Source organism: Watersipora subatra, unplaced genomic scaffold (assembly GCF_963576615.1).
Source record: "Watersipora subatra unplaced genomic scaffold, tzWatSuba1.1 SCAFFOLD_35, whole genome shotgun sequence".
Taxonomy (NCBI): domain Eukaryota; kingdom Metazoa; phylum Bryozoa; class Gymnolaemata; order Cheilostomatida; family Watersiporidae; genus Watersipora; species Watersipora subatra.
Genome location: NW_027045221.1, coordinates 165,776 through 192,876, shown reverse-complemented (window position 1 = coordinate 192,876; position 27,101 = coordinate 165,776). Strand labels below are relative to the sequence as shown.

At 32.5% G+C, this 27,101-nt stretch overlaps 2 protein-coding genes across 2 annotated transcripts in view; both read left to right on the top strand.

Annotated features, from left to right (window-relative positions):
- The window catches only part of LOC137410003 (uncharacterized), a 372,155-nt gene that overhangs the window by 258,084 nt on the left and 86,970 nt on the right, over positions 1–27,101 (top strand). The gene's annotated exons all lie outside the window — the stretch shown is intronic.
- LOC137409999 (cell death protein 3-like) lies at positions 1,947–27,101 on the top strand. Its single transcript, XM_068095629.1, has 10 exons — positions 1,947–2,026; positions 5,533–5,616; positions 15,694–15,792; positions 16,202–16,306; positions 18,209–18,354; positions 18,509–18,685; positions 19,174–19,393; positions 19,684–19,914; positions 21,860–21,972; positions 26,453–27,101. Exons 1-10 carry the CDS (start codon positions 1,960–1,962, stop codon positions 26,573–26,575), a joined length of 1,365 nt encoding a protein of 454 aa, XP_067951730.1. The 5' UTR covers positions 1,947–1,959; the 3' UTR covers positions 26,576–27,101.

Genomic DNA, 27,101 nt, shown 5'->3' with positions numbered 1-27,101 from the left:
TGCACAAGGCGTCCAGTGCACCACCAAAAACATGACATACCAAGTTGAAGTAACAAATAAAATTACCACGAAAAAAGACTACTTGGATTATATATATGTATATAATTGTATTTTTAAAAATGCTGATTTATATATTTAATTTTTTGGATGTTTACAGCTAAAATGCACGAGGCGAAATGTAGCACAATATTGCGAGATGTAGTGCCACTTTATACTGGAAATTACCCAACAAGTTCAGGCTGAGCAAAAACGCTAAAATTTCTCTATCAAAACTTTCTCGCGGGCGAGATGTATTTTAATTGGTTGTGTTTTTCTAGAATGAGATGCTCTGGTTGTAAATTTTTTGTCGCTATTCACCAATGTATAGCAATATAATTTTGCTAATTCGTAAAAATTAAACCATCACTTAAAAAACACTCAAAAGTGTTCATAGATTTCATAAAATCATACTCAGTCCTGTACAACACAGCACACAAAAAAAAACCCAGTCGTAAAACCAACATTTGGGTGTCAATCGATGCGCAGTTTGACCATCTTGAGAATAGTAAACCGTTATTACATATATTGAAACAAAAACTTCAAGGTGAACTATATACAAATTCTCAAAATGTTACAAATGCTAAAAAATGCTAAAATACAAGAATCATTTTCTCTTATGTGTTCTTGCAGTGTACAATTTTTAAATGTGAGAATAAAATAAATAATCAAATAATAAAATAATCATAAGCCTAATAAAATAACAACGAGTGGTTTGTCTAGAAGGCTCCATATTGACATAGATTTATCATTGACTCTAAAGAAACTGATAATACAAATTTTTATTGACAATTTGTGAGCGTGGGTGCATTATCATTTGTTGGTAAACCCCTCAAGTGTGTTTAGGCACAAGCCAAAGATATCTCCACGCTCAAAATGACGTAATAAGTAATAAGCCAAGAAAAAAGTAATAATACCTTTGATGTGATGTAACTGTGTGAGCCAAAGTGCAGTGTTTGATGGTTAAAGTTAGTACCAAATAAGCCACAACTATTAAACACCTGTATTCCAAATGAACCTTTATATTTTTTATGTTTATTTATTTGCGTTTAATTAATAAACTATGATTGAAAATTCTTACATTTTAAACAGTCCAGAAATTTGAGTCGATCCCATTTGAAACCAACCAGAATGTAAAACTCTCACCAGTCAATATTCAGCGTGATGGGTTGATTGAAGTTTTGTAGCCATGTTTAATCTTGGGTAGTTTGATGCAGAATAAGACTTTTAAGCGTCCTTTAAAAGCCCTTGTTAGTCAATTCTAAAAAAACAATCTGATATCAGTTACTTTGGTTATCAAAATATTGATGTGCCACCTTTAAAATCAATAAGTTATTATGGAAGCAACGAGAAAATTATTTTCATAGCATAAAAAACAAATATCCATGTAGAATATCTTATGAAAAGTTATACAACAATAAAGATGTACATATATTACAAATCTAAGGAGTTGAGTTGCTTCATTTTAGCTGTGCTTCCTGAAGAATATTTTTCTCTTATACTCTATTAAGTTATATATTTCCTACAAACTAACCATTTAAACATAATAAGTAAGAAGGAGCCACTTAACTACGCCACAAGTCTTGATAGAGCTAATGGTTTAATAAAAACAACATAATTATGATACTTAACGGATAATTGTACGCTTGTGAAAAGGGTAAGGAATTATAGCCAGATGAGAAAGAGGAAATTTTTAATTTTGTATGCTTGAAATTTAAGCTCATCATAACATAACACCCTACAATAATCCGAATAGCATTAGATCAATACTATTAGGTGACTAACTGATGCTCCAGTTTTAAATTTGAAAGCTCAAAATTTGAAACTGCTGAAATTAGCACTAATTAGGATGTCAACAAGTATGAACATGGGTAAAATTTTCTTTTACTTTTAGATACCAGAAACACTAATCTACTCAGAGGCATGGCTAGCAAAGTGCCTGACCCAAAACCCGCTGATGACCCTGATGACGATCAAAAAAACTTACAAGGTATTGTCCATCCTTTCTGACAAATTTCAAACTTTGTGTTACAGTAAGTTAGATATATTAAATTGTATATAATTTATCAAAAATTTTAAATAAATGAAGTAACTGATAGTACGCTGTAATAATTTAAACCAAGATCAGTGTAACCTTATCAAAGGAAGTTTGAAAGACTAATTTTATGTAGTACATGTATATTATAGGTTAATATTTTGCTAGCAAAGCGACATAAAAGTAAAAATAAAAATTAGAAATAACAAACTATGCAACGTCAATAAAGCTGTTTTTTTGAAAAAAAAAAACTCTAGCTTTGCATTACACATGATTATGCACTTAACACAGCAATGAACAATAACAAGTGAGTTGCTGTACACAAAACTACGTTTAATTTTTGAATGACTTTAAAAGCCCTTTTGCTTGGTCTCAGCAACATATTTACAACTGACAGTAACTTTTTTGCTAGCAAAAATTCTTTGCTAGCTATAAAGCATTTCTAAAATACTAATTGAGTTTAAATACAAATGGTTCTGGAGCATCTCACAATTGTTGAGTCTTTAATAGGTTTTAATGAGGATAAAATTGTAATTAGCAATAGTACAATTGAGAGGCTAGAAATGCTGTCTTGAATATAGACTAAACGTTAAAATCAGTCGTAAAGTATTCAGAATTTCATTTAAAACACAGAATCCCATGAAGATTATACAGTTTTTTGCTATTTATAGATCAAATTTTACTAGTAAAATATGGGCTATTTAATTTGTAATGGACCAACCTACATGTATTTCAATCAAAGTTTAAATAGTTGAAAATTCTAAGAGTTTTTTTCTCTCTGCACCTTCAATTTGGCATAGGTGAGTACCTTAATTTCATGATCACAATAAGTACACTGTAAGATGGTGCATTGGTTTTAATGAGGGAGGAAGCTGTGAGGGGGAAAATGCCATTCAGATTTTATATCACTTATGGGCAGCTTTGATATACATGTAGCACTAACATGCAAGCTCGTCAAAGAGTATATATTTGCCCTTTTAAAAAATGAGCTAACAACAGGTACTGGTTTATACAGAAAAAATCGACTAACAGTATGTGAAAGAAACTTACAACAAGTATGAAAGATAAAAATCCATTTATAAAATCTTCAAAGACTATTACATAAAAGCCGTTATTGAGGCCAACAACCACGTATTTAAATTTCAACATGCAACTTTCAATTTGACAACAGACACTCGCCTTCTTCAGCTAAAATGAGGCAACAGCATACGATATGTAAATAAACACAAAAAAACACTCTAAGACCGTAATCGAAAAAATCACTAGAACTATAGACATACTGTTTCTATTTCTAGGGATTTTTTTATCAACATACTGTCATCAAGCAAACAAGAATTTGGCAAAATGAAACTACCTAACGAACCACATTGCCAAAAAAAAGCATTTTGAATCCTTAATAAAAAGTGCTTCTGAGCTGAAACAGCTGTGGCAAATCTTTAATAATGGGACTGGCAAAACTGAATCATCATCTTTAGCCCTTAAATCTATAATACATTATGAATAAGAACTGATTACTAAAATTGATAAAGCCAACGCCTTTAATATCCATTTTACTTCTATTGGTCCATCCCTGGTACAAAAATTTGAAAGCTTTGATCCGTCCTTGATTGGTCCGTCCCTGGCCAAAATTTTGAAAATTTCAATCATAATCCAGTAAAGCTAACGCAAATGATATCAACTAAAAGTTTAATATTCAAATTATCGCAAGTCAGCGTAAATGATGTAACCAAGCTTCTTGAAAAGTTTAATCCAACCAAAGCAACGGCATTTGACAACATTCCATCAAAACTAAATAATAATGCGGTCGAAGATATTATTCCTGTAATAACTGAAATTTTAAACTTCAGCATAACAGCTTCTCAAGTACCAAGTAAAATGAAAATAGCTAAAGTAAAACCCTTGTTTAAAGAGGTTCAAGTAAAATTACAAATACCCATTAGTTTGCTACCGGTACTAAAAAAGATAATTGAAAAAGCTGTAGTTAAACTGATTATAGAAAACCTCAAAAGTACTTTACTGCTTAACAATGTGAATTATAATTTTAGAAGAAAACACAGCACCAATGATGCACTAATTAAATTAAATTTGAATTACATTGCCATGATTAGTTTTGTCTAGTTTGATGCAAAATATGATTCTTAAACGTTCTTCAGAAGCCCTTGTTGGTCATTTCTACTTTACCAGGCTGGTATCAGTAAGTTCAGTTATCAACGCATTGGCATGCCGTCTTCACAATGAATAAGCTATTTTGGCAGCAATAAGAAAACTATTTTCATAACATAAAATACAACTTTTCATGTAGAATATCTTATGAAAAGGTATACAACAAAAAATGTGTAGATATCTTAAGGCTTCAGTTCAAAGCAGTTTGAGAATAACTTGTTTAGTTTAATTTAATGGTGTTTGGAATACATTGTTGAAAGAAGCAACAAAGAAATACTTGGAAAAGACATACAGGAAAAAAATTTTTGAATGATGTTTGTAGCTCAAGATCGTTATACCAAAGTGTTGGCAAATCGACCTCCTGAGCTAAGTTTTACTAAGTTTTATTATTAAAACTGTCTGCACTATGTAAAATGGATTTTCTGAATAAGAAACATTCACATTCTTTATTGAACTGTTGACTAGACAAATATCTGATAATTGATACAATTATTTGCGTAACTAAAGACAAAAATGCAAGTTCTAAGACGCTGAGACATCTATAGTTCGGTTCTCTGTTCATTCAATTTTCATCACTGCAGGGATTGATTTTTGACATAAAAAAGTATAAAATTGCCTCTGTTTTTATGAAGACAGGAAAGACAGCTTCCTTTTTACCAGTATCATTTACTCATAAAGTGAGTTGAAAAGTTAGGGTAGTTGAAAAGTTTTTTGTGCAAGCAGTTACCCAAGTCTATCGTAAACAATGATTGTTGTCATTATAGTTGTGTAATACAACTGGTTGGCCATGGCAAGTGGTTGTCGCCACTACTAAGTAGTTGCACCAACTACTTGGTTGGCAATAAAACTTCATTTTTATCTGTAAATGCTTTTTGCTAAATTTGTTATAATATAAACAGTAATCATTACCATAACTCATGTTAACACATGTTATATAACAGTTAGCACACACGTTCCATGTTATGACCACTTTTAGCATCAATTAATTTTTGTTGATCTGAATAAAAACAAATCTGCTTTCTTTTATTCAGTTACGGTTGTAGAAAAATGCTTTTTATCAAGCTAAATAATTAGTTTGCAAGAAACAATTGCTATCTGCGATTTATTGCTATTTGTTTATTTTTATAGTTTTTCCACATGAAGTGAATTTATTATGTTTTAAATCTCCTCACATTTAAACCTCGAAATCATTGTTGCTGAAGAGAGCGAGTGATTGAAAGAAGCATTTTTCACCTATGCGCAACTGTTACCATGTCATTATTATTATTCTCTTAATTTTTTGATCCATCCAATTTCAGGTTTCCCCCAGAGAAGCGGTGGTAGCAGAGTAGACACTCATTGGATAAAGATACCACAAGGCGTCAAAGAGACTATCAGTCGAGGTAATGCAACCTGATGATTTACTAAATGTTTGAATGAGATAGAGTATGGTTTTAGTGTGATAATCGCAAAATGCCAATTTTAACATTTGGAGTCTTTTTCCTATACCAAATGTTTAAAATATGGCTTTAGCAGTCTGTTTTAAAATGGATTTTGCTCAATACTTTTATTTAAATTTATTTAGATGGTTAGCTGTAGTATGTTTGTGTGTGTGACATCATCACTAAACATTGTTCACTATTTTGTACCATTCTGCAATTTGTGCTGAGTTGATCTAAATCGATAACCAGAATGTGGAAATTCATTTTAAAAATATTTGACATGCAGTGTTGCTTAATATCTTGCTCAATCTAGTAAAATGAAAGGAACCTTTAAAAGTTCAGGTTTGTTATTGGAAATAAATGGAAAGACTGATATCAGTTACTTTTGTCATGGAAAATTGTTATAATTATATTAACATATTGTGGAAGAAATAAAGAAGTTTCAAGAGTGGAGAATTCAAGTTCCATCTAAGATCATCTATTTAAAAGTTGTCATACGTTTGTAAAACCAAAGATTAATGACAACACCCACAGCTGACGGGTTTTAATTAGTGTCAGCCCAAAGCAATTTTGGAGAGTATTGTGTTCAGTTAACCCTTTAAACCCCGGTCGTTCTTGTCAACCCAGTGTCTTGCTCAATAAGCCTAAGAAATTTGCCTAACAATCTGAACCTTTCAAACTTTTATGAAATATATCTAAATGGGGTCATAATACAATGATATTTAGTAAAACATCTAAAAAAAGTAAGTATAAGTAAGTCATCTAAAAAATATAGTACTTCACCATTATTCGGGCAATAACTATAAAATTTTGTACTAGAAATTCCCCTGTCATACAGCCCACGACCAAGGTGATGTTGAAAAAAAGAAAGGGTACTGATGGTAGAAAAATGCAATATTAGCAGTCAAATAGGATAACTGCAATGGTAGCTGTAATTTACTGGGTGTGGGTGTTATTATATACCACAAACAGCAATAATGAAAGGAAAATAGTATATGCTTATATCTCTCCCCCTGCAATAGGATAAATGCAATATTAGAAGTAAAATGCACTGATATTATTAGAATAACCGATATTAATAATACAGTAATACAGTAATAATAGAAAACCAATGCACAATTTTGTTTACATTTCAAAACGTCATAGCTAACAATATCAAGAAGTTGTGATACTTATATCGATTTTTAGAAAATATATTTAACAAAAGTATTTAGAAAAAAATAATAACAGTAACATATTGCCCATCATCAAAGTTGTTAGTCCACACTAAGACTATAGGATATATAAAACTTGAATAGTCAACCAAAATTATAATTAAATATTGTAATAATCTCATAAGAATCGTTAGAAAAAAATATCATTGTCATTTCCTTTACTTTCACTACTTTTGACATCAGTTAGAATACCAAAGTACTCAAAAGTTTCCAAAATGCCTGTTACTTTGAAATCGGCAAAAAAGAAACGAGTTCTGTACTTCTACGTTAATTACAGAAACCTTCGGCAATTTGACAATGCTATAGAGTGGTGAAATGTGCACGTTATTTTTTCGTGAAATGCGCACGGCCTAATGACTCTATTCCCTTTCGCTCGGCGTTTCGTTTGCCGGTGTTAACTTTTTTTAAACCAAGCTTATCAAGCGTTTTGTGACAAATTTCGGCCAAATTAATTTGTCTATTTGTGTATAATCCGATCAGATGGGTAAGTTTTAAGAGACTGTCGACAATTTACCAATACTTGGTAACATATTTGAATAGGCTTATATGTGTTTTGTATCGTTATTATTCTTTAACATCTCTGCAAAACGATGGTTAAATTTGTTGATTAGATTTTGAAACAAGGGTTTGGCGATGTTGTTGATGCATAATTTTCGCAAGTTTTGTGCACATTCATTTATCATAAAAACTCTCAAACCTCTCTCCCGCTAGTTTGGTGGTGGGACAATTTTAAAAACTCCTAAATACATTTACTTTGTAATTTGTATCATATATATCATGCACATGTTCATCATAATTTTATGACTTGAAATATCTAAGAACATTATGGTTAGTATTTTAAAATTATTTATTTGCGTCACAATCATTTATAACCTATCATCAATTATACCTAGTATCAATTATTTTGTGATACCGTCCTAAAATAATTTGTTATTTAACAAAGGAAGTAGACAGATATTCAAAAATTGTTACAAATGGAAGTGAAATTTCTGGTCCAACATCCTGTGCAAGAATTAATTTGATTGGTTTTGACAGTTGCTTAAAACAGCTTTTGTAAACAGAGCCATGTGAATGTTGGCATTCCGGATGTTTTCGATTCTTACACATTTTACGCAATGTCGAAACCCCAGTCATTAGGGTTCAAAGGTTGAAATAGTATTTAGAATATGTAACTCTTCAAAAATGTTAGTAAATGCTTTCAAAATCACCCTGAAAGTTTGAGTGATGTCCGTATTTCATAAGTATTGCTAGATTTACAAGGGTTTTTGTATTCAACTCTTGAGCTAAAATTCTCATTAAAAAAGTTGGATAATGTGATTGATACTTACTGAGAGCTTGTTAACATATATGTTAAGCCTTTGTCTAAACATTTTAAATGACGTTTGAAAAGTTGGTAATCACATCATGATATTATGTAAAAATCTGTTGGTCTCCTTTACTGCTCTAAAATTAACCAAACCGTTGTAAGTGTAAGGTAATATAAGCCTGTATATTTTAACTAATATGTAATATACACAAAGTGCATATGCTCCACAAACAGCTGCATTCAATGAGTCTTTCCAATGCTTTTCTGTCTGTGTCAACTGGAGTTCCTTATAGGCGATGGCTGCTTATTGGCCAAGCTCCTTCTCCGAATGAATCGAATATATGAAATTTCGGTCTCAAAATTTAATAGCCGACTTAATTTGCCATTGCTATTTTGATCTCTGACTGTCCTTTTCTTGCTCAAAAAAGAAAACAACATTATAGGGCTAACTATCAGATTCTTGTTATTCAAATCAAATGTGAGAAACCTTTGTTTTATAGATTTTGTTCCATAAATCAAAGCAAAAACTGCTCATAAAATTTCACATCATGCGGAATTCACATTATGGAAGGTATGCATCAAAAAAGCGTTCACTGTACTCTCGTATAAACACTATATTGCCAGGGGTTAAATATGTACCGTCAAATCTTAAGATGCTTAGGCAAACATTTTCCTTGCATCACATGGTGTTCTCGGTACATGTTCACACTAAAATCCCGCAATTTATTGGTTAGTATATAAACTCTATAGAGTGTGTTACCTGTAGTGTAGTCTAAAACTGAACCACTCCATAAAAATATCAAACTATTTTTTTAAAACTCTGTGAGCTTTGATGTTGTGAATGCTGTCACTGTTCAACAGAAACATTTTTAATTTAACACAACCATATTTATTAGTATTAACAGTACTAGGTGTTTACTCTTGTATTTTTGTTATGGTTGGCTAGATGATGGTTAGCAAAGATGTTTTGAGAATGGCCAGCAATAGACCAAACAATGTAAGTTGATTTACAATAAAAATGTAGCCGGCCGAAAAATAGGTAATATCAGAATTCAAAATTTTATATGAACGAAAATTAAAATTATTGTTTAAAATATAAACTTTCTACTACAAGTGTCATAAAAATTTAAGAGTGCCTTTGTGATCAAACCTTAATAAGTTTGAGCAAGATGAGCAAGATCAAACAAAGCTATTCTAAAACTGGTCTCTTGCATATTTGGTCAAATAGGGGCCATAGAGAATGGACTTATACGCTCGTATCTCAAAGATTACTCGTATGTCAAAAATAATTTTCTCAGAAGGCTGCTCATATTTCAACTTTCTCGTATGTTTGGGCAGTTGCATGTTGCGGTATGACAGTACACTTAACCACCGTTTTGCTCTTAGATGTCGACCAACGATAGAAAGCTCAAAATAGTACCTAAGCATTAATACAACACATATAATTGGCAGTTTCTATGTAGCTATGGCAAGCAATGTAGCGCACTTGAACTCATCTGATCATTCAATGGATAATGAAGATAATTTGTCAGGTATAACCTATTATATAGCATTATCAGTTTTACAGCTGTACATCTAAATATACCGTAACACCTTTAATGGAAAGCCATGACTCTTTAACTGTCTACCCTTTTTGTACAGTTGCAGTCAATTGGAGGAGGCGTTAAAAAAGAGGCTGGCGGTGCATTTCTCAAATGGCTTGTCAGATTTTGGGAAGTCAAATTGAGGCCTATTACAGATCTATTTTAAATCATCACTGGTTTTGCTTTAAAAAAGCTATTTTCTATATAACTGCAAGTTTTTTATCATATGTCCAGCTATAGCTGGTTAGTATCTAGCAATGAAGAATCCGTATCGCAGAAAATCTGACCTTGAAACCATCCTTTCACCAGACAATAAGCTGAACAACTGATCTATTCGAGATGCATCAAATTCATTGGAAAGCTAAGAGTAGCATAGCGTCTCTGCATTACGTTACACTGCAACATCACTAGGTTTGCTCTCATGGCTCTTATTAGTAAGTTTAGCAATATGGATACTAGCTTACTAAAATTAGCCATAACCAATTTGCAAGGCTAATAGTCAGTGGCAGGCAACTACATCACATGTGGCTGTTTATAAGCTGTTTTTTAATACGCATGCTCCACCGGTCATTTTGCTAGCATATATATATATATATATATATATATATATATATATATATATATATATACATATATATATACAAATGGAAACTTAATTAGTTCACTTATCTTTTTTTCAGCTACTGACAGTTTCCTGCTAGTGCATTCTTCAATCAGTAGACTTCAACTGGAACAAGATGGTAACTTTTCAAACATCCCACTGTTTCACAGGATTGGTGGATTTTGTCGCGCTCTGATTAACTTGTTACTAACATTGCAGTAAAGATAACTCTTAGAATAAGGCCAAGATGAGACAATTTCTGTTCTTTTAGTAAGGGTTGACTTGTCAGGTTTTTTAATAATGTAATATTTTTTAGAAATCCATAAATTGCACCTTTTCCTTAAGTTACTGTAGGATTTAGCTTGTGTTTTAGTATAGTCCAGTCAAGTTAGAAGTTAATGTCTCAGTCTTTTAATGCCCATATGTGTTTGCTCAGTTCTGTAGCATTTCTTTTCGAGCTATTTTTATACTGCGTTTATGGTTACGGTATCTAGTTGTAAAGTCGGGTTCACAAAGTCAGACGTGGGTCTCACCAGTGTTGCTGTCTAGTCTTGTCACTTGTGCTTCATACACTATGCTCTTATGAAAGCAGTTCTGGTTAAGCGGACAGTTTGATTTTGTTCTGCAGTTGCATTTTTTGGTTTCGGTAGTCGGAAGATTTGAGAGTAGATTTTTATTATGGTATTCTATTTGTTTTTGATGTTAGGCATAGTAGATTAGCTAAATTTCAGAGTATTTTTGTTAAATATTTTATGTGGAGGGTGTGTCTTTTGAAAGCACTTGTTGATCAAAGTCAGGAATCTTTTTTTAAGTTAGTTTTCACACTTTAGTTAAACGGTAGGTTATACCATGTCATGGTTCGTTGTCTAGTTTGTCTTCATCTTTTGGTAGTTGAAGTTGTATTTTCAAAAGTAAGTATTTGGTTGTATCCACTGTTTGTCAGAGGTGTCTGGTATGGTTGTACTGCCTTGTCAAAAATCTGTTTGCTAGAAGAACGTATGTTCAGTCTTTTATTAATGTTTAGTGGTAAGTTTTTAATTATGCTAGGGGGTCGAATAATTATGCAGTATGTCGAAAACATGAAAAAGACGATTTGCAATATATTTAAAGCAAACAATTTAAAAATAACAATCAAAGCTAACATGAAAATTGTCAACTTTATGGACATGACTTTTGACTTAGTCAAAGGCTCATACTGACCATACACTAAACCTAACATCACTATTTTATATGTACATAAACTGAGCAACCACCCCCCTTGCGTAATTAAAAACTTATCACTTAACATTAATAAAAGACTGAACAGATTTTCTTCTAGCAAAAATATTTTTGACAAGGCATTACAACCATACTAGACAGCTCTGACAAACAGTGGATACAATCATATACATGTACTTACTTTTAAAAATACAACTTCAACAAACAAAAAAAAGACAAACTAAACAATAAACCATAACTTAGTATAACCCACCATTTAATTGAAGTGCAAAAACTAATATAAGAAAACGATTCCTGACTATGATCAACAAGTGCTTTCAAAGGACAAATCCTTAACATAAAATATTTAACAAAAATACCCTGAAATTGAGCTACTCTACTATGTCTAACATCAAAAACAAAATAGAATATCATAAAAAAGCTACTTTCAAATCCGCCAACTAGCGAAACCAAAAAATGCAACTGCAGAACTAAATCAGACTGTCCGCCTAACCAAATCTGCCATCAGAAGAGCACGGTGTACCAAGCACAAGTGACAAGACTAGACAGCAACACTGCTGAGACCAACGTCAGACTTTGTGAAACCAACTTTAAAACTAGATACCGTAACTATAAACACAGTATAAATAATAGCTCAAAAAGAAATGGTACAGAACTGAGCAAACACATATGGGCACTAAAAGGCCGAGATTTTAACTTCAAGATTGAATGGACTATACTAAAACACGCAAAATCCTACAGTAACTTAAGGAAAAGGTGCAATTTATGTATTTCTAAAAAATATTACATTATTAAAAAACCTGATATTTCAACCCTTAATAAAAGAAGAGAAATTGTCTCATCTTGTCCTCATTCTAAGAGTCATCTTCTTTGCAATTTTAGTAACAAGTTAATCAGAACGCGACAAAATCCACCAATCATGTGAAATTGTAAGATGTTTGAAAAGTCACCATCTTGTTTCAGTGGAAGTCTACAGACTGAAGAATGCACTAGCAGGAAACTGTCAGTAGCTGAAAAAAGATAAGTGAACAATTTAATTTTCCAATTTATACTGCTTCATTTTGAGTTGAGCACTCTGATTTTAGTTCTAAGTTGATACATTTCTACATACCTATATATCTATAAGTATGTAGGTATGTATATACTTACATACCTATAAAAGATTTTAATACGTACATACATATATATGAATATTCATACATACAATATTTCTGCGTCAAAGTTTACGTATATATATAAATATGTATATATACATGTATATATCTGTATATATATATACACATTTTTGTACATGTATTTATGCATTTTTCTGAAAGTCTTTAGTCTGTCGTCGTCTGTCTTTTGGTATGTACAGCTATAACTATTTAAATCTTGGAATTAAAGTTCTGCGTTCTGATAGATTTGAACTCGGATATTGCATCCACAAGTTTTAAATCTGAGCACTTTACCACTAAGCTATGCAGGACGATTGTTAAAGACACTATCATTTACCATATACGGCATGCACACGCTAAATTATGCATTATTTGAAACTTTATGAAGTTCATTAACACTATGAAACATATGCTTTTTTCGATTTTCTTGAACTTCCATTGATGGTTTTTTGTAAGGTTTCAATTGTGGTAAAGGCCGATTATTTCTACGTTGACAATTGTATTATTTCCGTTGGAAGAGCCGTTACATTATCTCTCTGATTGGTCAGACAAAGGCAGTACGACATATCATTTTTACACCTAGACAAATATCGAGAGATTAGCTTCTGGTGAAATAGTAATTTTTTTTATACACACACTTTTAAGCAATGATTGTTATTGTTCATTCAATATATTCAGGATTTTTATTTTTGTTTTCTCAGTTCGAATTTATGGTTTCATTACCAAATTATCTTTTATTGTGATTGTAGCAAAACAGACTTAAATTAGCACTTACTCGCTAATTGTTTCACATTTGCATTTAAACCCTCTGAAGTTGTTTTATATTTTAAAAACTTATTTGACCTCATCAAAAAATTGTCCATATGATGAAGCTTGCAAAATACAATAAATTGACAGAGTTGGAAAACCTTTACAGTAGTTTTTAATATCTCTTTTAATTTATTTCAACTACACAAAACAATTTTCTCATGATATGTAGTTTGAAAGTTAGAATGGCAAAGGTTTTTATATGTTAAATACAAATCAATTTTTTGTTGAAAGAATCTTTTATTACTCAAGTAATGCCAGTTAGTACAGGAAGGGTTTATATATATGTGAATTTCCTGGGGAATAACTATATATTTGTATATTATTGCGGTTATTTATTAAACAATTAATTAATTTCACGCGTTATTTCATTTGAGTATAACTTAATTTTGGTGATTTTTGTTATTACATCTATAATTCCTCTAAAAGTTCAAACTAGACACTAGTTGCGGATAAAAACGCCTATCGGAATTTGAGCTACATGTAAATTTAGATAATTATACTTGTGCTTTCACTTGAGCTTAAACAAGTTATCTAGACTTAAAAACTAAAATTATCGGCATCACGCCATAGGGCGTTTTTTTGTTGTTAAATACCGCAAAAATTTTGGAGCTACCAGAGATTTTTGTTATTTTTAATTTTTTTGTGGTCGCTAATAAATATTATATAACACTGTCTGGTTGCTCAGAAAATAGGTTTTTTGTTTCCATTTTGGGTCATGGATATCTCCGCTTCACGGACCTAGAATTGCCTATTAAGCGACTTTCTTTCATAGCACCAAAATTGCTCCACATTCTCATAACAGGTTGCATTTGAGACCGGATAGCAACTATTGCTTCTTAATCGCATGTGAAAATTGACACAATTACTATTATACAAGGATAATACAACATGGGATAGTGCTTTCTAGCAAAAGAATAAATCAAACTTCATTCAAAGTTGTGTACTTCATTAGCAGTTTCTACAAAAGCTGCATAATAACTTCAATTTAGTGTGCCATTACATGTACAAGGTATAATACCAGATAAAAATGAATGTCTCTCTTTGGTGAAGTTTGTTAGACTTGTGTCATTACATAGAGAAATTACCCAATTCTTCTTAAAGCCTTTAGAATTAAATATTATATGATACTTTAGTCAAAGGTGATCAACTCGGTCAATTTTAATTCAAGACTAGCCAAAGGCCTGGCATTGCACGAATATTAAAATCAGTACAGGTGATGTAGTTGTCTGCCACTGGCTATTAGCCTGGCACAGTGCCAATGGCTAATTTGAGTAAACCACTATCGATATTGCTTAACTTACTATTAAGAGCTATGAAAGCAAGTTTTATTGACGTTTCATAACAAAGAGTGCCATGTGTATTTTAACGAACATAACGACTCGTATCGCCAGATGAGATCATTGCATTTCAGGTAACTACATTGGTTGGATTATTGCCTGGTGAATGGAAAATTCCAAGATCAAATCTAGCACAAAGTGGACCTTTCATTGTTAGATTCTAATAGCAATAACTAGCTATACCTAACAACAGGCTTTGAGACTGATACATAAGGTTAAAGACAACAACCAACAAAGGTTTTTACATCAACTATGGCAAGGCAATTCCCTAATTTGATGATCTATTCTACTTAAGAAATTGCATACTTGATGATGAATACAAAACCATCTGTTCAATGAAATATTCCTAGCTTTGAAGATTCTCATTTCAACATGGTTCTTTTTATAAAAGGTGGCATGGTGGTGGCAAAGTTTGCTCATATTCGGAAACTCACTATTTTTCTTCCTTAAACGCCATTTTTTCATGCAAAAAATTATGATAAGTTACCACGCTTGCACACAGACAGTTTAGCAGAATAATGACAATCGGGATAATGGTCAGCAATGTGTCCGATGCTATCAGACAAGGTTTCACAAATGTTAAGCTAAAAACCTCAAGTCTACTACAGCCAGCTGTCACTTGCTGCAGGCATTAATATGTTGCTAGACAAGTTTGACTCAAATCAAAAAATGAATTTTTTTAGTTTTGGCTAGCTTTCACATTTTGTTACTGTTTTTAGCATAGTCTACTCTAAGTTTAATAAAAACATACCATCAGTGTTTAAATGTCATCATACAGCCTGCGTAGTCATACAGCATCTTTTTATTTTTTTCAGCATACCAAGTTAAAGCACCTTCGCAGATAGGCCTAACTTGGGAAAAATACAACTCTTTGAAGAACTTTTCCATACAATATTGTGACAATGTTATTAAAGGTAAACTAGCCATCGGTCACTAAATAGTAATTTGTATTTTAATGTGGTCATCACTGGTTGACTATTTTGTGGTTAATAATTTTGTGAACATAAATGTAGTATTACTGTACTACATATGTATTTTACAAATACATTATATCTGTAGCGCTTGGTACTGGCTACTTTTAGAATATTCAGTTTAATAGTTACTCAAGACTCCACTTGAGCTTATATTATGTAGTAATATGGCAATATCTGTTGCAATAGTTTAGCATCACATGTTCCTTTTATTTAAAATAACTTCATGCTCATTAGTCATATTGTATGTTACCATATATTTACAGAGCTCTATGCAACATATTCAACACTAAATAAGAGTAAACTATTTGAAGTACTCAATGTGGTTACTAATCATCACTATTTTTTTCAGATCATGGAACAAATAATCATGTGAGCCATATAAATGTAGCAGAGGAAAAACCAGTTTTTGCAGATTGTATTAACAACAAACTTGAAGAAATTCGTTTGGCTGAAGGTGAGAGATAGGTAATTGTATCTATTCGTTGAATAAGTTTAATCAATCAATAGCTTTATTATCAAAAATTTTAGAACAATATTATCGTTATAATTTATTTGTTGTTTATTGGCTACAAAACTTATTATTCAATGTGATGCAAAACACAGCAGCTATTAAATCTAAGTGTTGGCAATGTGATGCCTCTTTGGTGTTTTTTTGTTAGGGCTAATTTATTCCGCGACACGATACGAACAATAATTAATCTTAAACTTAAAATTTGGTGATTTGTGTACTGATTGTTTATAAAATCAATAAAACAGACTATAACTTAAGATAAAACACTTGATTGCTATTTTTCATTCTTACTAAGAGCGATATACTAATTTTATTATGAACACTCTGCTCAGATCTTATGCTCACTCATGTATAATATATATATATATGTATTATACATATATATATATGTATTATATATATATGTATAACATATATATATATAATATATATACATATATATATGAACATATATATATATATATATGAACATATATATATATGAACATATATATATAATATATATATATATTATATATATATGTTCATATATATATATATATGTTCATATATATATGTATATATATTATATATATATATGTTCATATATATATGCATATATATATTTATGTATACTAATATATACAGATATAAATATGTGTGTATGCTGTTGTATTTATGTTTAAATGTATCTATATATGTCAGACATCTATGCAGTGCAGCCTGAGGATATGATTTTAATCGGTTAAAGGGTTGAAATTTTATTGCAAAGATTTGTATGTAAGGAAATTGGAAGTATAGTAATTATATAATGCAAACATTTCCTCGCAAAAAATCATCAAAATTTTATATAGTCACTGTTCGTACCAAAATTATTAACATTATGGTATGTTAACCTTAGCAACTATAGTTGCCTACTGTAACTTTTGCATGTTTTGTGTATTTAGTGCTTATGATTTGCAAAAAATTGTAACATTATAATGTATCATGTCGAGTACATGCAATAGGGAGTTTTTTTTTTTTTAAGAACAATCTACGCGTAACGAAAACTTCGAGTTCACCTCAAGTAGGTTTAGCTGACAAAACACATACTTAACTCTAATTTTAAATATGCATTTTTAAACTATTTTATAAAATTTTAGTTTTTTAACGTAAAAAAATTCTCAACTATCAGTTTTGTCTTCGTATTCAGAATAAATTTTAGTGATCCTGTTTAAAATATTTTTTAACTCCATTCGGCCAAAAAATTCGAACTATGCTGTTTTCGTAACGGAGCGAATTTTTGTTAGTGAATTTTTGAATAATGAATGCTCATACTAACAATTACTTGAAAAGATTGGTGTTATAATTTTCAGTGCTTGTTGAGTAAATTTGCATGTTTAGAACTATCTGTTGTTGCTGAAATACTATTGGCCATAAAAAACATCAATGAATACAATGCCTTACCATTTGTGAAAAGTATGTGCATTGATAGGTTCTTGCTACCATTTCATAGTTGGAAAGTACTCTAATAAAGAAACACTTTTTTTATTAATATTTTAAATGATCACCAATGATTACTATTGTTTCTAATAATTTGAAGAATTTTTATCAGAATCTGATGAGTGTTAACTTTTCAATATTTCCATCAATATTTAAAAATTCACTCAAGTTTGTCATGTTGGTTCAGTATAAGTATGACGCAACAATTGCCTAACTAATCAGTGCTCATAAACAAATAATTATTATGTAAGAATAATTATTTTGTGGCTAGATATTGTATTCAACGCATTCGAATGATGTCTTTAGAAAAAATAAAAAAATTAGCAAGATTATTTTACAGCTGCAGTGCTACATATGTAACTCATGTTTCCCAGCTATTTACAGATGAGCGTACAACTTCGGTTCAACCACAACAAGCTAAAGATTCAAGTGACAGAGAGCTCTCTGATACTTTAGGCGAGGCTTTTAAGGAACGGACTGTTAAACTATGCTCTAAATCTTTTGGCAAAGATCTCTTTCACTCATCTGATGTGAGCCCACTTAGCCAGTAAACTAGCTACGAGTTCAATATCTACTAAGTAATGAAAATACAACTGCATTAAGGTTTAGACAAATTTATTTCAACTAAACTAAATCAATATCATTTTTTGTTACGGGTTCTATTGGTGCTTTTTCTTAACACAGGTTTACAGAATGAGCACCGTGAGAGGACGTTGCCTTATTATTAACAACATGACTTTCAATGATCCTAATGGATTTACAGACGTCAGGGAAGGTTCTCCTCTAGATGGTCAGAGAATCTTGTATCTGTTTCATCAACTTGGATTTATTTGCTCTTGTAAGGAAGATCTCTCTGGTCAGGTTTGTTTTAAAATCTGCTTACGCTATTTTAACAACCATTCCAAGAAAATATAATATTAAACAATGTGCCTAAACTTGATGAACGGATACTGGTATTTGAGAAATTGCTTAGCCAAGGTATTATTATGTTTGGACTTTTATTGTTGAAATTTAGAATATTGAATAAAAAACCATAATTTGATGCTTCAGGTCTGAAATTTAAAATAAAAAAATTAATAATTTTGCATTTAATATTAAAACGGTGCAATAAATGGTGTAAATGTTGGAATAGATTAACATAGCGCATCTTATGTTAAAATATTGTTTTAAAAGACTTTTCTTATTTTATTAGTATTTTCAAATTAGACTTAGAATTGTACTGATTCCGCATCATTGTCAAAAATCCGTTCATGAAAGCAATTTATTACCCCTTCCTAAAGTTTTATTGTTTGTTTTATTTATTGAGTTTCAAACACTCTTAAACATTTTAATCCATTCATGCTTTTCAGCGCATGTTGGAAGTGATCAGGGATGAGACAGACAGACACGCAGATGAAAATTATGGGATGTTTGTATTGGTCATCATGAGTAATGGTTCTGAGATAGGCATATCTGGAGCTGACGGAACAATGGTACATAAAACAGACATTAATAATGCCTTATCAGCAGAGAACTTTCCAGCAATGGCCAGAAAACCAAAACTTATCATTATTCAGGCTTGCTCCGGAGGTGAGTTACCTAGTTTCTGTATATATGTGTAAAATTGAGTCCGTCTTACATCTTCTTTCTCACAGTCTGCATGAAACTGCCATCTATGGTTGGGTGTTTGACCATGTTAAACACTGAGAATCTTATATATTGTAAGTCGAATAGTTTCGAGTCTATCTTTTTTTATTATTGATAAAAGAATATAGTTAACCTATCATTTATGATGAAACCTCAATGAATATTAATATACTAAATTCTGCGTTTTTGTACATTATTAAATTCTACCAATTTGAAATCTTTATGTTTTGTAGATTTGCATGATAGAGTGAGTCTTGACCCGCCACCGGCCACTTCATCGCCTCATCCAGGTTCCAATCTGCCATCATTTTCTGTTTCACCTACCATGGAAGTTCGTGCGTACTTAGCTATGACACTACCGACACCTTCACGGCCAACTACATCTTCCGTTCAGATACACCCACCGGGGTCTCATGCAGTCTTAAACACCGATGACTTGCTAATCTGGGAAGCTAGTTTTCGCGGTGAGTGGAATTTTTAAATAATTTTTTAGATGAAAACGATTAATTGCGAACATGTTGGATGGTCAATAATTTACTTTGTTGCGTATTAAATAAGTTGAGAACTGGTCTCTAGCAAAAGTTTTGAAGTGGAAATACACAATTTCAGTACATCTTGTTTAACTATTTTGACGGACATACTGTAAAGGTTTGAGTGACCTTCACTTTCCTCTACTCGTACTAGACTCATGCATGAGTACAATACATATATTTCTGCTTAGTTCATCAAGGTGTACAAAAAATAATCAAGTAACAGGCAATGAACAGGCCCAGAACAGCTCTGCTCTGCTATGCAATGGTTCAGGCTTTTATAAGCTGCTAAACCCCACCCTTGTTCTGCTTGGTTAGACCCGGCACGGCTCGGTCCAGCTCGATTCGGTCTTGAGCCGGTACGGCTCTGGCAATTGGCTCTGGCTTGGCTCGGGATGGCTTCGCTGTGCATCGGTTTGGTTTGGCTAAATTTAAGGGGACACCATCAACCACAATACTATTTGTTGTTCACGAATAGTATGTCTAATAAGAAACACTGTTTTATTCATATTTTAAATGCTCGACAATAATTACTATTGTTTTTAATACTTTGGAAGAATCTTTATCAGAATTTGATGAGTGTTAACTTTTCAATATTCCCATAAATATTAACCATTTTACTGAACTTTTTCATGTTGGTCGAGTATACGTATGACATAACAATGTACTAACTAATCAATGCTCATAAATAAATATTCATTATATAAGAGTAATTTTTTGCAGTTGGATATTGTATTCAACTCATTCGAATGATGTGTTTAGAAAATATAACAATATAGAAAGATTATTTTACAGCTGCAGTGCGACCTGTAACGCATGTTTCCGTAGCTCATTGCAGCACTTGTTTTAACTAAAAAACACAGCATTGTTCATGTTTTACGAAGACCAAATAAGCAGTATATCATTAAAAACTTTTTAGCACCCAAATTTATTTAATAGTAGTTGTCCTGAGTGACCTTGCAGCAAACCTAATGATGCCAAATACAAAAACCTTGTTTTTGTAATCAGCATCATCGGCTTTAGCTAAAGCTCAAACAATTGTTTGAGCTCTAGCTTATGTTGAACCAATGCCAGTCATGTTGCTTTGCGGTTGGAAATATTATCACAACATGAGAGCAGTTTAAAAAAGCTAGAACAATCTACTGCAGAGTTAAAGAATGAAATACAATATGAAACAAATATTGAGTAAGATCGACTAACAAACAAAATTGTCTCACAAAAAAATTAATTATTCATAGCAAAAATCTACAGAAATGAATGAAAATGAGTGGTCTAACAAAGGATGGTTTTGAATTTAGACTAAAAGTTATTGCAACAGCGTTGAAAAAAAACATCCTGTAAACATAAGTTTTGTTAATGGCAATGAAGTTTTCAAATGATGGACTTTTTAAAAACGTTGTATTTTTTATTGGTGAGCTCAGCAACTACCAAGCAATATAACCTTTTCTCCTAATATTTCATTGATATATAGAAGTTTATAGTGTAATGAAACTGCTATTCAAAGTGCTTTTACAAAGTTTATATATAGAAACTGTTTCGTATATCACAACAAAAAGGGTATCATTATTTATTTGTCTATTTCTTATACCACTATAATAAAAGGCTCCTCCTAACAGCTTTAACCGCCTCATAGGCAAACTGAATATGTTTCTACTGTGAACATATCAAGTTGGTAGATGTTTTGTAAACATGTTATGCTCATTCATCAGTTGATAAGTTTGATAAATTTGGAGCCACTGCAAAGTAACATAACTGACAATGGCAAGCAGGTCATGTAAGTGTTTCGCAGAAGTGCCAAAATGGCACCTAAATGGTTAAAATGATCTGAGTTTACCTCACAGCTATTATTATACACTGAAATGCTATTCCAATTTGACAGGTCGCGTAGCATATAGGCATTGTCGATATGGTTCCTGGTTTGTCAATGCTGTTGTTGACTCCCTTTCCAAACATGCCTGCCATCGAGACCTCAAGAATCTGTTTGAAAAGCAGGTAAGAACAAACTACTTTCAATGGACACTTTACGTTCGAGCTGAATTTCATGCATATTTCATCATTTGACATTTATTTGGTAATAATATGTCTATGTTCACCACATTAAGACATTACTACGACACAACTAGTGTATTAACCAAACGCAATCAAAAATATACCTGACACGTATGGAAGACCCAATAATTGCCTTTTCGAAATTGTATTATTATGTTGTATTCCTCACAGTTAAGGATATATATGGTTGCGTTTGCCTTGAAGGTTAGAAAAAATACACAATAAAAAAATGGTGTGGGCTGTTGACATGTGATAACAGCATGTTTGGTAGTACATCAACAAAAGTCATTACTTGACATAGTAGCAAATAATTTCTCTCCACATGACGCAAACATTTGCATAGCTTTAGATGAGTTCAGTGTTTGAAAAACATTACTAATTGATTCATTTCTCATCTTCAATAGAGTAATTGCTGTGTCGGAATGAAGGATTTTAATGCAAATAAAAAATTTAATGATACTAATTATAATTTTCCAGTATATTTCAAGCCATGAAATTATGATGAAAAAGTGCTAAACGGATATGCTGTTCCTGTAAATCTTTTTACAAGTTTTGTGAAATCGTCCCAAATTTTTATAGTTTCAACCCGAATAATGGTGAAGTACCATTTTTTTTCTATTTGTTGATATTTGCTGTTAGTTGCCCAACTTGTTTACTAGTGTTTTACCAAATATAATGGTAATATGAGCATGTTTTTGATATGTTTATTGAAAGTTTAAAAACCTTGGATCTTTGGACAGATTACCCAGGGTTACTGGCACACATTGACAAAATCGGCCAGGGTTCAAAGGGTTGGAAATGCTTCAGACATAGTTGAAAATTGGTTTAAATGTTGCGGCCAATTTTTTCTCAAACATGCAAAAAATCTCATTTTTTCAGGTGAACTTAACCCTTTGCGTTCCAAGACTGACCTTTGTCGGTTTACGAGCAATTTTTCAGCGTACCAAAACTGACAAACCCGACATTTTTGCCAATTTCGATAGACCTTCTTTAAAATGTTTTATTTATTTTAAAAACAACGTGAAAAATTAAAATTAAAAATTTGAGCAATTTCAGTAAGTTTTTTACTACTGTTTTGACGCTATAAATGATAAATTTTATGCGCATGTGCAAAAAGAACACGTTGTAAAGATTTGATCTTTCTTTATGGAAAACTGATCAACATGGACGGACGTGATAATTTGAGCTCGGCTAAAAAAATTTGTTTAGAGGATGATATCGACTGGTTCAAAAGTGAAGAAGAGGATTTCAGGTCAGAAGAATGTGGGCAAGACGATGAAAGTGAAAAAGAAGATCGACAGAGTGAATCTGATGACGAAAGTGAAAGTGAAACGACCGACGTTGAACCAGGGAGTAATTTTGGATTTCAAAGAGGAGCTGATCTAAAACCGAAAGAACTGCATATTGATGAGAGCTTGGCAGGTGTACAAAGTCGAATTACTGGACAGATAAGTATTTTCAATTATTTACAGCTTTTTATTACATCGGCCATCATGAATGTTATAGTTAACGAAACAAAAAGATATGGCCTTCAAAAACATGGCGATGCATGGGAGTCTGTCGATGGCAAAGATATTTGGCGAGTTTTTGGTTTAGTTTTGCTTATGAGTATTGTCAAGAAGCCTACTTTAGTGTCCTATTGGTCTACCAATCCGTTATTATCAATGCCAATGTTTAGTAAAATGATTTCGAGGAATAAGTTTTAATGGTTTTGAACAGTCTGCATTTTACTGACAATTCGGAAAGCCCTGATGGCAATAAGTTATTCAAGCTAGGAAATGTTTTAGCCATGATATCTGACCGGTTATCTTTTGTTTTGCTGCCTGGTAAATTTATATCTATAGATGAAAGCTTGCTGGCTTGGAAAGGACGGCTCAGCTTCAGGCAGTATATTCCATCTAAAAGATCTAGATTTGGAATAAAGCTATTTGCTCTCTGCGATGCTGTCTCTGGCTATGTGCACAAGCTGTCTGTGTATATTGGTGATGAGCGAGAACAAGCCGAAGGAACTGGTAGAGGAATCACTCACAACATAGGGATGAAATTAATGATTTGCTTAATTCGGGTCGTTGTTTATATATGGATAGTTATTATAATTCGCCAGAGTTAGCAGCTGAACTTATTAAAAATAACACTCATGTTTGTGGAACTCTGCGTGCAAACAGAAAAGGTGTTCCTAAAGATTTGAAAGTTTGCAATGGAAAAGCTATTAAAAAAAGTGAAACAACAAGCTTTTCTAATGGAGAAAGTATGATTGGCTGTTGGAGAGATAAGAAATATATTTCTGTAATTTCAACTATGCATAAAAAATTGGATGTCGTAGATACAGGCAAAGTAAACTATAAAGTGGATAAAGTTTGCAAACAAGCTGCTATTTTGGATTACAACCGATACGTGGGAGGAGTTGACAAATCTGATCAAAATTTGCATTATTATAACGCTGCGCGTAAAACCATGAAATGGTACAAAAAACTATTTTTTCATTTATTAGATATTTGTGTGTACAATGCAGCCATAGTTTATAGAATCCATAGCGGTTGTAAAATAAATGACTTAGAGTTTTGACAGAAATTAATTGAACAAATATTTGAATACACTGGATCTTGCCGCAAAAACACTGTTCCCCGCGCTTCAACTTCTTCCGCTCATCGATTAGTGTTAAATAGTCCAGGAAAAAGTAAACAAGCTAAATATAGAATTTGTAGGCGCTGCCCAAAGCGAGCTGATGACAACACCCGTAAGCGAGATGAAACTAGATTTAAATGCCAAGCATGTGGAGTACCTTTGTGCGAACCCTGTTTTGAGCCTTACCATGCTAGATAAATTTCCAAATTGTATTTAAAATAATTTAGTTTATGCAAATGCTTTGTTGTGTTGTTAGCTATTGTACTTACACTTGCTGAAATGTCATGATATATTGTAGTTGTTGTGCATTGTTATGTTGTATTTGTTGCCCACGGCCTTCTTCAGGGCCACATCTAATCAAAGAGTTCAGTTCTCATATTGTTCTGCCATCTGGCAGAAGGATTTCTCCATCATTTGCCGTTTCTGCTCATAATAAATGTTGCTTCCTGTCTTTTGCTGCTTCACCAACTGTGAATACAGGCTCACCACTCAATTCTTCTTGTGCACAACCAGTTAATCTTTGCTGCAGCACACATGCATCCATGCGATCAGTTTGCAAAATTGTTACATGAATCTATAGTTTCAGGAAATGCATATCAATCTGACAGAAAAAAATAATAACTGAATATAATTATAGATCTGAAGTTACAGTGTTTGCAAGCTGCCAGGAGAAAAATATTTCAGTCTGTAGGAAAATATCTCAGCTTTTAGATGCATATTCATTTGCAGTTTTATATAAATTTGCACGAGAGTTATAGCAGAGTTTGAGGGGCCATGTCCGGTAACTGCAGCACTGCTTATCGCCATGGCGTCAGGAGCATTTCGTAGGTCTGCACCCGCGATGCACAGGAGCATTTAACTACACTTTTGATGCGCTTGGACAACCCATTTTTTTGCAAACTCTTGTAAACATATGACACCATGCAGATGCTTATCATGAACCGGTTTTAGCAGAGATATTGCTTCTAAAAATGTATTTGTTATCGAAATTTCAAGGTAGAGTGGTGACAACTTCGTCAAATCTGGTTTGTGACTAAAGTGTTCCCAGCCGATGTACAGGGAATATATGGCTGTTTGTTAAAACATTTCTAAGCTTTCAAATGCATATTCATTTACAGCTCCATGCGAATTTGCATGCGAGTTATAGCCAAGTTTAGACGGCCATGTCGCGCCTCCATTATTCGCAGGTTGTTAGAGCCTTACGCTGAAAATCTCGAAAGGCGTTCCTGCGTTACAACGGAGCTTGTAACTCCGCGTTCAATGCTCTTCGACGATCAGTTTTTTTTGCAAATTGTTGTGAACATATGACTCTATGCAAGTATCATTAGTAAAACATTGTCAATTACTTATATCAATTAAAAAAACACAATTGAAAATGGCATACAAAAATAAAAATTTCGTAGCTTCAGCAAATCGACAGTTTTGTTGGTGAGTATTTGCGAGTTATCTACATAGAAGAAACATCAGCTTGTAGAAAAACTTTTCAGCTTTCTTATGCATACTAATTTATGTAACTGCCACAGTTTTGTTGTAAGTTACTGCAGTTTCTAAGCGTTCATGTCGACAGCTCAAATCGCGCAAGTTATTGCACGGTACTCTAGTGGATTTTCTAACGTAACCGCGCGGTCGCTAAAGGGTTAAGCTAATGTTTGACAGTTTTAATGTTAGACAAAGTGTTATAGCTGGATTCACTTTGCCTTAGCAGAAAATTATAAAGAAGTTCTTTATGTATTATTTCTTCATATTCAAAGAAACATTACCGATATATACTGGCTGACACTGTTTTCTGCTACAATAGATTAGGACAAAGGTCAGAAACTACAGCATACAGCGTAGGATGGGTCAACAGCCTACTATGACTTGCACTCTTCTAAAGGATCTCTTCTTGTTCCCTGGATACAACCCACCTGACCCTGACTAATCAACTGCTAATATTTTTTGCTCTTAACAGCCTTAATGTCTATAGACAGCTGTGGTGTTTACTGACCAATCGAAAGACAAAGTTTCAAGTAGTGGCAAGAAGTTCATTCTTTTTATCTTTTTTGACATTGCCGCTTTAACGGATGACTTGTCAAACATGGAAACTCGATCTAACATATCATAATTTTACTTTCTGGTTTATATGTATCTAAAGACATTCTCAGTAGATTGCTTATATTATGTTAATCTGGTTTATCTTGATAATGTTGAGGAACCAGATCACATAGCATCTGAGTTTAATCTGGGTAGTTTATGCGTTTTGAATCTGATTCTTCATGAAATATAGTATGGGTACCTTCAGCGGGTGAATTTCAATTTTTATTGTGTTTCAGTGGTGTTTGGGGTCAGTTCTATGCCATACAGTTGATTCACGTTGTGCTATTTTTATCATCTTTTAGAGGCTTTTACGTACCAATTTGATAGTTGCTGCTGTTTAGTATGCATATCACTTACTATTATACACAAAG

What these genes read in the sequence shown, in the direction of transcription:
- LOC137409999 (XM_068095629.1), top strand. Translation starts at nt 1,960, where the DNA reads ATGGCTAGCAAAGTGCCTGACCCAAAACCCGCTGATGACCCTGATGAC. An exon ending in ATCTCTTTCACTCATCTGAT is followed by an intron (nt 18,355 to 18,508) that starts GTGAGCCCACTT and finishes TTCTTAACACAG; the next exon opens with GTTTACAGAATGAGCACCGT. An exon ending in AGGAAGATCTCTCTGGTCAG is followed by an intron (nt 18,686 to 19,173) that starts GTTTGTTTTAAA and finishes CATGCTTTTCAG; the next exon opens with CGCATGTTGGAAGTGATCAG.